Source organism: Papaver somniferum, chromosome 11 (assembly GCF_003573695.1).
Source record: "Papaver somniferum cultivar HN1 chromosome 11, ASM357369v1, whole genome shotgun sequence".
NCBI lineage: Eukaryota > Viridiplantae > Streptophyta > Magnoliopsida > Ranunculales > Papaveraceae > Papaver > Papaver somniferum.
In genome coordinates, this window is record NC_039368.1 from 33,733,122 (window position 1) to 33,745,821 (window position 12,700).

The window sequence follows — 12,700 nt, forward strand, 5'->3', positions numbered from 1 at the left end:
GACCTTGGAAATCTCGATCAGAGTACACACAATTGGGAAGAAAATAATCGTGCATCAGCTTCTGATGGTAAAATTCCCTCCCTCGATACGTATACCTTCTTGAGAATACTTCTTGTAGCTCTGGAACTCTAGGTATTTGGCATGTATGTACTAGCATCAAAATGTCGATGAGTTTCATCTTCAGCTTCCTCATCGTCAAGTTCTTGCAACCTCATTCGATGCATTTCTTGTTGTAATATAAACCAATTCATAATAATATTCCTCTCTTCATTGGATCTCGCCATTGAAATTTAAAATGAGAATAGAGATAGAGAAATTGGTGAAATATAGGTTGAAGTAGGTGTGAGTACCTTGGAGAAATACGATGGCGTATATATAGGAACCAGTAGGGAGGAAATAGCCGTTGCAAAATATCCAGTGGTCGATATAATTAATATCGCCAGCGATACTATTTATATCGCTCGGTTTAATGTATAACGCCAACGATAATCTCATTATCGCCAGCGTTATTCATTATATCGTTCGCTAGAATATCTATCGCTTATTGGTTTTCCCATAGCAACGCAATTGATTTGCCATGCCACCTGATATGCCAAACAACATTTTTTTTGCCATACCTATAGGAATAGGCCTTACTAGACTCTTTAGGCGTATGGAACAGGTGTGACATTGGAACTCCCTTTAGAGGCCGCACCCATCACTTCTTATCAGAAATACTCTCAACTCAAAATTCTGGAGAAGGGGGTTAAGGGGAGAAGTAAAGGAGATATTGACAAGAATATACAAAAAAGAAAATGGCTGGCTCTAACATAAAAGCTGTGGTTCTCATAACCGGTGATAACAATATCAAAGGATCACTTCAATTCATTCAAGATTCCAAAGGTATCTTACTTGATTCGATCCCTCTTTCTCTCCCAACTTCACTGTTTCTTCTACAGTGTACTCATGAGTTGAATTGATTGATTTATAGGGGTTACCCATATAAATGGGAAGATTACAGGATTGACTCCAGGTCGTCATGGTTTCCATATTCACGCTCTTGGGGATACCACCAATGGCTGCAATTCCACTGTTTTATCTCTACCTAAGTCTCTTTCTCTCATTCAAATGAATCAAACCCTATCATTTTGATGTTTCATTTACTTTTATATGCTGTTAGTGTTAATTTAAATTTGCTTATTAAGTATAATGATACTCTTTTACTTTTTGCAGGACCTCATTTCAATCCACTAAAGAAGAATCATGGTGCTCCAACTGATAAAGAGAGACACGCGGGTGACCTAGGAAACATAGTTGCTGGCCCTAATGGTCTCTCTCTCTCTGCATACATTGAATTGTATTTCTATTCTTCCGAGTCTTTTTATTTTGTGATTTTTTTGGTTTTGAGTAACTTTTGTTTAACTGTAGCCTAATTTTGAATGTCTTAGGAGTTGCTGAGGTTTCTATTAAAGATACCCAGGTACTGTAAATCATTTCCTACTACATTTTTTTGTTTTGTTTTTCCTTTTTACATAATTCTCATATTAAATTGTTGAATTTTTACTGTTCTTTTCAAGTACTTTGCCTGTCCTGTGAATTCTTTTTCTACCTAAAAACAGTTGAAGTAGCTTAGTGGGGTTTGTTTTGTTTTCTTTTTGGGTGATTTGCAGATTCCACTTAGCGGGGTGCATTCAATTCTTGGCAGGGCAGTTGTTGTGCATGCTGATATCGACGATCTCGGCAGAGGTATGGATCATCTCTTACATAACTCCTTGATTGAACTGCTAAGCATTGTGAAGTGTGAATTCAAGATAGAAAGTAAAAAGAACAATCATAAAACATCTATGTAAATAAATTCGTACTTTTTAAGTCTGAGCAATTCCTGGAGCGTTCTTAAAGCAGAATTGAATTTGGATTCAAGTTGCGAGCGATAGAGTTTGTTAGATATAACATGGTAACACCTACAATACTAAGTATCTATGTTTCCCAGTTGCTGCTGGATGGAGTGATCTGCCATCTTGACTTTGCTTAATTAGTTGATCTCCACGGATAGCTTCGCATCCTCTCTTATCACAAATGTATCATTAGGGAGAGGGGGAGGAACCAAGGAAGCATCAAACATCTTTAGTTTAAATTAAAAGCTCGTAGAAATAATTAACAAACCTTTGGTTTTTACCTGTTTGGCTGTATGCCCTCAGTTTATTCACCTGCTGGATGGAGTGATCTACATCACTAATTTTTATGTCTACGAATGACCTGAGCGTCACCTATATCTCAAAATTCTTGTGGCGATCAGAAACATCCAAACTTCTGTGAATTATTTTCTCTGACTTCCTCTATTTTTTGTGTATGTGTTATAACTTATTATGTAACTGATGTTACAGGTGGGCACGAACTTAGCAAGACTACTGGGAATGCCGGTGCAAGAATTGGATGTGGTAATTCCTTCTACTATGTTTTTCTTTTTTTCTTTTTTGTTTTAGTTAATAATTCTGTTCATCCAAAGTTTTAAAATCGCAGTATGGTCTTGTGGCCTGCATTAGCTGTGGCAAGATTAGGTTGAATTTTTCATAATATAGAAAACCAGAAACATCAGGTATCCATCTCCTGTGGTAATTGAGCCGTAAAAAGAGAAAAGAACTGCCACACCGTGAACTGTGCTAAATTGTTTCTAGGAGGAAATGTCCACCTGAATGGCTGAATCGTGCAACCGTTAAAACAAATATTTTGAACCACATAGAATGGGGATATTCATTTGACCAAGTGCCTAGAATTTGGTTGTGAATCCCATTACACCGAATGATTTCCTCATTTCAACTTTCCATTTATATGACCTGAAAAAACCATGGGAAGCCTTCCAGAACCTCAGAAGTGTCAGTTGAATTTCTATAGGGTAACAATAATTTTGTGAATCTTCATGAGACTGTTATTGAGCATTCTGTACATATTCCTTAGTTTTCACTTTACAGATACTACTGATGGAAGATGTTGTGGTGCAGGTATCATCGGGCTCCAGTCATCTGTTTAACCGTGGCTTGCAATTTGCATTGAACAAGTCAGAGTTGCTTACTGTCAGAAAAAGGAATATTACACCAGCATGAAATGTGTAAAAACAGCTCAATTATCATAACACTTGTGAGTTAGTTCAGTTCGCAACAGCGCTACCTCAGTTCACTGTACCAAGTACTAATGTATGCAAACTATGGCTTTTTTGTTCTATCTTGTTCAGTTACTTCAGTACCTAAGCAAGCCAAATGATAAAACCATATGAGTTTAGACACTGCATGTCTTGTCTAAATGTTTGAAATCTGAGCTTGTGATTTGTTACTGGGAATTTAAGCAGGGTATGCTGTGATGAGATGTACAAACCGACTTTTTAAGTTCAAATTCTCTTCACATCATGTATTTTAGTCTTCAGTTTGATAAACAAAATAACTTATTCCTTTGGAAGTGAATCTTAAGTTGTTGAAATCTTTCACTCTCTCAGGAATGAGACTAATGATAACAGTTGAATATCTGGTTTTTCTTCAGAATGTAAATGATGAAAACGATTACATGAACTGAAAAGTAACATGTGTAAGACTGGAATATAAATCAAGTGCAAAGGGGAGTTCTTGATCAGGTTCAAATAGATCCATGTCTCATTTTATCTTTTTTCTTGATCCAAGTCGTGGTTGCTTCTATTCCATCTCCTTTATTTTGAATCCATGAACCAACAACACTTCCGTAAGTTACTGACCGCTCCGACTATTTTGGTTTTCCCCAACTAAATCGGGATCATACATTGGAAACTAATGAAAGCTCATACTTTACCACCACAACCACCTCCTTTGCCAATTTGATGTAATTTAAACGTGCATTAGTTTTTTTATAGCACTCTCAGCCTTCACCGAATAAGGGTACTGATTGCTGACTCCAGCCTGCTCGCAGCCAATCCGTATCAAAATTTGGTGATTCAAGTGATATTTATCCTGACATTGAGTCAGGAAGATGCCACAAAGGAGTAGATAATGCTGAATGCTTGAGCACTCAAAACAACCAATATGGATGGGGTTCAGGTAACCAGTTTCTGTTTTATGAAGACTACAATAGAATGATATATGCTGATTATGGAGCTCTGTGTTCTGTAACCAAGGCCGCCAAGTTAAAACTCAATAGGCCTTAGCCTTGGTACTGAATATTACGGGTAGATTATTCACCTTTAAGAAGGCTGCTGTATATAGTCAGTCAATTAAATAGTAACCTTGTGGTCTATCAACAGAACTATCAGGATGACTTTCATAAGGAGTTAGTTGGGGAATGTACAAACTAACTTACCCAGTGCTTTCAACATGTTGATTTCGAATCAGATCTATAAACAAATACAAACTTCTAGGAATTACAACCATTTTGCTAAGTAGATATTCACCTAGTTGCATTTGACTGAGCAACACAGACACACCTCCTGGAATACACCAAAGGAGACTTTGAGTTACCCATTATACATTTTCGAGCTTATGATTACATAATAAAGACGTGGACTAAAAAAGGAAGTACTGTGTTACACCAACATTCTGCAAGTCTACTAAATAAAGCATGAAATATGATTCAACAACCAAATTTCATGTAGGAGTTAGTTGGGGAATGTACAAACTAACTTACCCAGTGCTTTCAACATGTTGATTTCGAATCAGATCTATAAACAAATACAAACTTCTAGGAATTACAACCATTTTGCTAAGTAGATATTCACCTAGTTGCATTTGACTGAGCAACACAGACACACCTCCTGGAATACACCAAAGGAGACTTTGAGTTACCCATTATACATTTTCGAGCTTATGATTACATAATAAAGACGTGGACTAAAAAAGGAAGTACTGTGTTACACCAACATTCTGCAAGTCTACTAAATAAAGCATGAAATATGATTCAACAACCAAATTTCATGTAGTCTATTCATTCTAACCATTTACCAGGTACTGAAGCCTACCAGTCAAACTGATTCCGTTTAGGCTCGAACTCCATATACATCTATTAGCATGCCGTCCTTCAAAAGACATTGGAAGTCAGCGACATATATTTCTTGAAATATGGCAGGCACAATCTGCTTTTTCACTACACGACAAAATACCAAAAATATGTGTTTACCACATCACTGCATTAGTTTTGAATGCATTACGGGAAGAAGCCAAAGATATATCAAGGTTAAAGATGCTTACAAATTGTTAGCCAGGCATTTCTCGGGGTTCTATTTGCGATGGAGATTCCTACATAATGATTGAGGTATTGTCATACACGGATCTATACTGTAAAAACTCAATATTGCAAAAACAAAACATGCGTGAAATAAAAATAAAAACAACGAGACTACACAACTGCATACCTGCTGTGGTGCGAACAAGCTATTTTGAAGATATGGCCTTCGCTGCTGAGAGGGCACTGAATTATATGGTGGAAGAATGTCTCGAGGATGAACCCCTTGGGGATGAACTACTCGCTGGTTCATCCACTGCCAACCAGTTTGGCTATAATTCGGCTGTGGCTGTTGCACTTGCAGCAATCTGGATGCCTCCTACAGAAAATAAGAGTTAAAAATAATATGCAAGAACACGACACCAGTAGTAACATATTTTCTCAAAATAAAAAACATGCATATTATAGCTTTTCTTTTGGAAGATAATTGTAAGCTAAATAATTTTAGAAACTATATTGCTGCAAAGTTGGATACCTGGTTCTGATTAGTGTCAGTTGTAGTTTTCTGAACTGCGGACGTTCTTCCTCCCCTAATGATCTGAGTTGGTGCCAAGTAGGATACCTGATTCTGATTAGTGTCTATTGTAGTTTTCTTAGCTGTGGGCCTTGATTCCTCCCTAGTATTACGTCCCTCCATCTTCGCTTCTAATTCCAACAGTAACGCATTAGTGAGAGAAAACACTTCTTCTGACTTCGAACCCTTCGTGACAATTCTTTGTGAAATTTGTAACAGCGCATTGTGACGAGCGGTTGATGATGGATCATTATCATTCGGGATTAACTCCCCAGAAGGGTCAAAAACATCTTCTTCTGTAGCTTTACGTGTCCATCTCTTCAAATAATATTTAGGAGGTAGATTTTTAAATCGCAAGTCGCGGAACAACTTTAATGCATGAGAGCAGAGGATTCCATTAAATTCAAATTTCCTACAAGAGCAATAGACGGATTGTTCAGCTTGGTTATATGTTAGTGTGCGAATCTTTTTCTGACCTTCCATCTCAGTTGCTCTATAGGTACGAATCACTCCGTCGTCTGACACCAACTCTAACAGTAAATCAATAGTTTGTTGAAGCCCTTCTTGAAAACCATAGAACATCTCTCTAGTGTATAAATTTGATGCTTCACGTTCTACAGACCATGCAGAGATCAAATTTGGTGCTGTTTGGTGTGTCTTTTTTTCTGCTTCTTTTTCCTTTTCATACCGATCAACCATGGCTTTAGAGTATTGATCTACGAACTCCCGAAGAAGAATGCTACCCGTGCTAAAATAAGCTTTCAAAAACTTGCTGATGTTTTCGCTTCTTTCTGTTGCAGTCATGCCAGCACAAAAATGACCAGAACTATAAACTTGAGCCCACATTTGTCGCAAATCATACAAGCCTTGAAGCCACTCTATACCTCTAAGCCCATACTCATCAAGCAACTTGCTCCAACTTTCTTCAAATTCCTCAATTGTTTCTGGATCATATATGCAAGCTCTAAACTGAACGGAGAATGATTTAAACGCTTTGAATACTTTCGTCAAGTGCTTCGAAGCATTTTGAAGTATATGCCATAAACACAATCCATGTTGAGCTTCTGGAAATACAACACTAACGGCATTTGAAATGAATGCAGATTGATCCGTAAATACACTTATGGGCTTCTTGCCTCCCATAGCCTCCAAGAAAGTAGTAAATAACCACACCACAGAATCCGTTGTTTCAACGTCTAACAAACCACATCCAAAAAGCATAGGTTGCCCATGATTATTTATACCAATAACTGGTGCACATATCATATCGTAATTGTTTGTTTTGAATGTTGTGTCAAAAGATACTGCATCACCAAATAATCCATAGTCTCTTCTTGACTTTGCATCACAAAAAAACACACCACATATATTGCCATCTCCATTAGTGCGAAAGGAGTAGAAAAAATGTTTATTTTCTTGCTTCTTTTTCCTGAAATATTCGAGGAGAAAATGAGCATCACCCCTCTTGAAAAATCCGGACTTTGTGTTGGGATCAGATAAGCTGACTTCTTCAGGAATGTAAGAGAAAACATCCGCTGCTTTTATTCCACGAGGAGGGCTACTGTCAACATGTGCTATATGGGCAGACTCGATTCTCTTTGGCGTCTTTAGGTAACTAGAAAATTTAGGCGGGATAAGTTCATGTGTATGCTCAGCTTTGAACCTAATCAAAGCATACTTGTCACCACTCATTAGTTTGATTTCAAAGACTGCCATGCATTCAAACCGCTTGCTTTCTCTTCTTTTTCTAGGTTTCCTTACCATCCTATATGTTCCTTCACATGAACAAACTAGCACTTGTCGATGAATCTTATCACGCTTACTTCTGTTCATGTTTGTCCTCAATATTCTCACCCGAAAACCAATCTTTCTTGCATATTCGTTATAGTAATCAAATGCTTCTTTTGCAGTGTCAAAAATCATGCCAACCTTTGGCTCTACTAACTCATCAGAATCACAAAACCGTTTTTCAACAACTTCTGCGGTATTCTCATTATCATTAGAATCCAAATCCGGGATAGTTTCACAATTATCATCTGTAACCGGAGTTTCCTGTTAACAAATTATAATCAAATCAAAAATGATCACAAAATGAACAGTCCATTAAGCTTCCAAACCCAAACAATGCAATACATCAAATCTAAAAAATAAAAAATAAATCCAATTATCTCACACAATAATGACACATCAAAGGAAATCAGAAGAAAAAATCCTAATATTTCTAAATCTTCTATTTAGATGCACAAAACTAGATGCAAAGAAAACATCAATGACTAAGATTTTGTAGTGATAAATATAAGTAAGTTTTGGGAAAATGAACGAGAAGAAATGAATTAGGGAAAAAACGGATAATACCTCTGGAATAGGATCTCCTTCATCATCAGTTTCATAGATATCAGGGTCGCCATTCAACGTACAGGGTAGTGAAGAAGAAACTATGATATTATTGTTAGGGTTTTCAGATTGGGAATCCATGGGTGGAGAAGAAGAAGAGCTCTTCAGCGGAGAGAGAGGACTGTGCGGTCTGGTTTATGACTTTGTTGACCCACGTAACAAGTGGGTGAACAGCTCTTGACGCACCATGGACGTGTTAGAAACGTTTAAAATACGGTCTGATAAGAAACCGCATCAAGTCTTTTATTGACCGTTCAAAATCGGTCAGGTTACAATCCCTCACCTCAAATGGCCCACCACTCCCATCGGTACCGTACAAAAACAAAAATGACCAAGGTAATTTACCAAGTTACATGAATAATAGACTCCATTACCACGACGACGAAAGGTAACGGAAGGAGTATTATAAGGGGTGCATATTGGTCGGTCGGTTTGGTTTTTAATCAATACCTACCATTAGCGGGCTCGCATATCTGTGTTAAATATCAAAATTGTTACTATATTTTATATATAATTTGAGTGGAAAATGCTCGTTCCAGAATGGAAGTTAGGTCAAAAGCTTGAATTCTAGAGCTCCTGACCCCCTACCAATAAGAATTAAGGATTTTGCTAATTTTTCGTTCGAAACACATATATTTGGGGTGAAAATTACTCACCGTTCCCGTACCAAAAATAACATAACCCTAATTTTCTTCTCATCCCTTCCCCCTTAGCCGATTTTCGTCTGCTTTTGCATTCTTTTTAGTACCCTATCAAAATATATTAGTTTTCAGATATTTCGGTTGATATCTCAAGGTACCCTCTTCATCATCTTAGTTGGTTGTCAATTTACTTTGGGATTGTTAAGTTTGTTGTATTTTCATCTCTTGCCTTTTCTGGAACATTCTGACGACATATTTTTGAAGTGTGTATTTCAATTTGATATTGTGTCGCGAATCAAATTTGGGGTGGTTAAGATGTTGTCTTCCATATTCATTTGGTGAAGATGAGAATTGATTTGAAGTCAGTGAGAGGTAAGTCGTCGCTTATCGAATTATATTTCAGTTTTGTTTCTTTGTTTGGATAATTTCAAGCTTAATCTTGAGATGTAAAAATCTAAAATGTGGATAAATCTCAAATAAGTGAATGTTGAATAGCATGCAAGTATTTTAATGGACATCCTATTTGATATCTATGCACTGGATAAAGTGGTACTAATTGCGACGTTGTCGAATTTTTGTGCAACCAAACCATGTCCTAATATTATCGAATTATATTTCAGTTTAGTTTCTTTGGATAATTTCAAGCTTAATCCCAAAGTAAATTGACAACCAACTAAGATGATGAAGAGGGTACCTTGAGATATCAACCGAAATATCTGAAAACTAATATATTTTGACAGGGTACTAAAAAGAATGCAAAAAAGAATGCAAAAGCAGACGAAAATCGGCTGAGGGGGGAAGGGATGAGAAGAAAATTAGGGTTATGTTATTTTTGGTACGGGAACGGTGAGTAATTTTCACCCCAAATATATGTGTTTCGAACGAAAAATTAGCAAAATCCTCAATTCTTATTGGTAGGGGGCCAGGAGCTCTGGAATTCAAGCTTTTGGCCTAACTTTCATTCTGGAGCCAGCATTTTCCACTCAAATTATATAGCATGCAAGTATTTTAATGGACATCCTATTTGATATCTATGCACTGGATAAAGTGATACTAATTGCGACGTTGTCGAATTTTTTTGCAACCAAACCATGTCCTAATATTATCGAATTATATTTCAGTTTAGTTTCTTTGGATAATTTCAAGCTTAATCTTGAGATGTAAAAATCTAAAATGTGGATAAATCTCAAATAAGTGAATGTTTAATAGCATGCAAGTATTTTTAATGGACATCCTATTTGATATCTATGCACTGGATAAAGTGGTACTAATTGCGACGTTGTCGAATTTTTGTGCAACCAAACCATGTCCTAATATTATCGAATTATATTTCAGTTTAGTTTCTTTGGATAATTTCAAGCTTAATCTTGAGATGTAAAAATCTAAAATTTGGATAAATCTCAAATAAGTGAGTGTACATGATTTCTGGATAGCATGCAAGTATTTTAATGGACATCCTATTTGATATCTATGCGCTGGATAAAGTGGTACTAATTGCTACGTTGTCGAATTTTTGTGCAACCAAACCATGTCCTAATATTATAGATATTGTTTTTGTAAAGCACCCTTTCGATTTTATAGAGCTCAAAATTTTAGGATTAAAGATGGAGTGATCTTTACTAACTTCTGTGGCTGGATTAGAGTATTAGCAACTAAATTTTGACACTCCTTACAGATTTTTTGATCAAGTTTTACCCAATAGATTCAGAAAAGATTAAGTTTTTCCCTGAAAATCTTTAGGAAACTTAGAAGGTAGACGCGTTGTACTGCTGCTTGAGTTTATGTATTTTGGTACTACATTGCAGACGATATATAATCAATTGATTAATAGAAAAGATAATCTGTTTACATGACAGACTGAGTTTATATAGCTCAACAGAATATGTCTCTCAACTCTAGCACTTTTATACCTCATACGTGCATAGCACACGCTCAATGGACACGACTCTACATGACACGCACAGTCACATTACACTATAGCATTATGTAGCAAACATTGCTATTAGTTTTACCAATTCATATGCTCATACTCACTCCAGTGACTCGCAATGCATATTCTGGTTCATGACTTAACAGGGTCCATAAAACAACTGTAATATATTGCAAGTGTTCGGAATTGTCGATGAGTTCTGCGCGTTTGATGTTGTTCATGTCCTAAAACAGATCGAGAAAAGAATACATTGTCCATAGATTTGGTTGTAATTCCAGTACTCTTGCGCTTCTACAGACACTCAACATCAGTTCAATGCACGAGAGAGTGGTTGGAGCTTCACATCACCCATGTCTCTGTGATCCAGGTGAAAATGAGGTTGTTGGTGCGGGAGGTTGTCGACTGCTGGAGTTACGATTTGTATAGTATCCACAATTGAATTACAAATATAAACTTAACAGTAGAACCAAAATACAGATATGCTTTGTTAATTACGTTATTTTCAACTGGGTCTGATTCAGCACAAAATGATAAGGTTTCGCCAATCGACGTGGGGTGCCTCTACATTTTATACAGCATGAAGCAACCTACCAGTTACCACGCTAGGGAAGGAAATGGTCATGCTGCATACAAATTTTCTCAATCAAATCTTATGTAAATTTTCTCGACATAGAGTTCAGTAGTTCATGATTTTATGAATTCAGATCCTCTAATATCGATTTACGATGTCATTTCAAAGTTGCTGATATGTCAGTAGTGATATTTAGATTTCATTTATGAAAATAGTGTGTCTCTACAGAAAACACAGGCGTAAAATATCACAAAAATATCACAATAACAAGATTAGATAGTTATCTTCTCGATTCCTTTGCAACCCTAGCTACATGCATATTTTGATTGTTTAATTAGCATTCTTTTGGGAGGCTTAATATTACTTTTCATTTGTTTGATCTTATTAATGTTGTTTTAGAAATTTGCTAAGCGTATGGAGTTTAAGGAGATAATTTCACAAAGTAAATGGAAAATGGGTAGGGGTATCTAATGTTCTCCGGAATGGGAGAAAATTGCTAAGTAAATTATATGTAGATGTAATGTTTTTATTTTAAAGAAATAATTATTGAATATTGATTTGTAGCTGCACCTGAGTACATCAATGGTAATCTTAGAACGATAAGTTATTTTGATTTCCGAACTTTAAGAAAGGCTAGAAGAATTTTAATCATGCGAACTTGCCTGGAAATGGTGGACTTGGACCCGTCTACAAGGTATGATTGCATAACTTTGATAATTAAGTCTTCCCCCAACAATGATAAAAATATCTAGCAGTAACTGAATATTGCATGATCTTCAATGTGACATTGTAAACTGAAAAAGTATGCGATTCATCACGAACTAATGCCTGCAAATCAAATATTTACACTACAAACACCCATTAGAAATCAAGAGGTGCATTTGTAGTTTAACGTGGAAAATTATGAGTATCCAACACAAAAACTTGGGTTAGATGGTGATAGTTTGTTTCATTTTTCAGTTCTTTGTTATTATTTGGAATTGGACGCCATAGTTATTATCATGTATGGTTCGCAAGAAACTATACACCGAATGTGTTTTCTTCCTTCTGCCAAGTAGGTTTGAGAGAAGCTTTGAGGTAACTCGCTTTAGTCTCGAATTTCCTTAGGCATTGAGAAAGGGAACTAATAATTCCCATATTTATTGATTACAAAAAATTAGTAAAATTACTACTGCTAGGATTGTGATTCCAGTCACCTACATAGGATGATGTCGTTGTTATCAGGTAATTGGATAACTCGCATGACTCCGCACTCTGATATAGGGAATGTATTTATATAATAAACGAAATAAATAAATTGAAATTAAGTTTCTGATAATTTGATAGATTAAGTAAGGTAGAGTTAAAAGTAAAATAGGTTCAGATGTTATTTCTTAACTTATTATGGAGTTAAATGTATTTCAGTTCATGCATTAGTTCTTCAAGTTGCTGCTTAC

General features: G+C 36.2%; 2 protein-coding genes across 8 annotated transcripts; one reads left to right on the forward strand and one right to left on the reverse strand.

Annotated features, from left to right (window-relative positions):
- Positions 1 to 721: 721 nt before the first annotated feature.
- Positions 722 to 3,375, forward strand: LOC113323323 (superoxide dismutase [Cu-Zn] 2-like). Of its 3 annotated transcripts, XM_026571612.1 has the most exons (7): positions 722 to 882; positions 971 to 1,072; positions 1,213 to 1,308; positions 1,428 to 1,459; positions 1,650 to 1,725; positions 2,364 to 2,417; positions 2,979 to 3,375. In XM_026571612.1, the coding sequence occupies exons 1-7, from the start codon at positions 795 to 797 to the stop codon at positions 3,005 to 3,007; spliced, it is 477 nt and encodes a 158-aa protein (XP_026427397.1). In that variant the 5' UTR covers positions 722 to 794; the 3' UTR covers positions 3,008 to 3,375. The 3 variants fall into 3 exon arrangements, with proteins under 3 accessions (XP_026427397.1, XP_026427396.1, XP_026427398.1); XM_026571611.1 differs by having other exon boundaries at positions 2,364 to 3,375; XM_026571613.1 differs by having other exon boundaries at positions 832 to 882; positions 971 to 1,088; positions 2,364 to 3,375.
- A 1,230-nt stretch (positions 3,376 to 4,605) lies between these two features.
- Positions 4,606 to 8,338, reverse strand: LOC113322203 (protein FAR1-RELATED SEQUENCE 5-like). 5 transcript variants are annotated; one of them, XR_003347083.1, is made up of 6 exons: positions 8,084 to 8,335; positions 5,690 to 7,780; positions 5,345 to 5,533; positions 5,181 to 5,228; positions 4,952 to 5,008; positions 4,606 to 4,747 (listed from the first exon to the last, which is right to left on the reverse strand). XR_003347083.1 is itself a non-coding variant. In XM_026570247.1 (5 exons), exons 1-4 carry the CDS (start codon positions 8,201 to 8,203, stop codon positions 5,187 to 5,189), a joined length of 2,442 nt encoding a protein of 813 aa, XP_026426032.1. In that variant the 5' UTR covers positions 8,204 to 8,335; the 3' UTR covers positions 4,606 to 5,008; positions 5,181 to 5,186. The 5 variants fall into 5 exon arrangements, 3 of the variants coding, with proteins under 3 accessions (XP_026426032.1, XP_026426031.1, XP_026426033.1); XR_003347082.1 differs by having other exon boundaries at positions 4,952 to 5,076; positions 8,084 to 8,334; XM_026570247.1 differs by having other exon boundaries at positions 4,606 to 5,008.
- Positions 8,339 to 12,700: the final 4,362 nt, after the last annotated feature.

Bases quoted from the DNA above. Each gene is read 5' to 3' on its own strand.
- LOC113323323 (XM_026571611.1), top strand. From the start codon at position 795: ATGGCTGGCTCTAACATAAAAGCTGTGGTTCTCATAACCGGTGATAAC. The intron at 883-970 runs GTATCTTACTTG...ATTGATTTATAG, and splicing joins ATTCATTCAAGATTCCAAAG to GGGTTACCCATATAAATGGG. The intron at 1,460-1,649 runs GTACTGTAAATC...GGTGATTTGCAG, and splicing joins TTTCTATTAAAGATACCCAG to ATTCCACTTAGCGGGGTGCA.
- LOC113322203 (XM_026570247.1), bottom strand. From the start codon at position 8,203: ATGGATTCCCAATCTGAAAACCCTAACAATAATATCATAGTTTCTTCT. The intron at 7,781-8,083 runs GTATTATCCGTT...ATTTGTTAACAG, and splicing joins AAGGAGATCCTATTCCAGAG to GAAACTCCGGTTACAGATGA. The intron at 5,534-5,689 runs GTATCCAACTTT...TATTTTCTGTAG, and splicing joins CTGACACTAATCAGAACCAG to GAGGCATCCAGATTGCTGCA.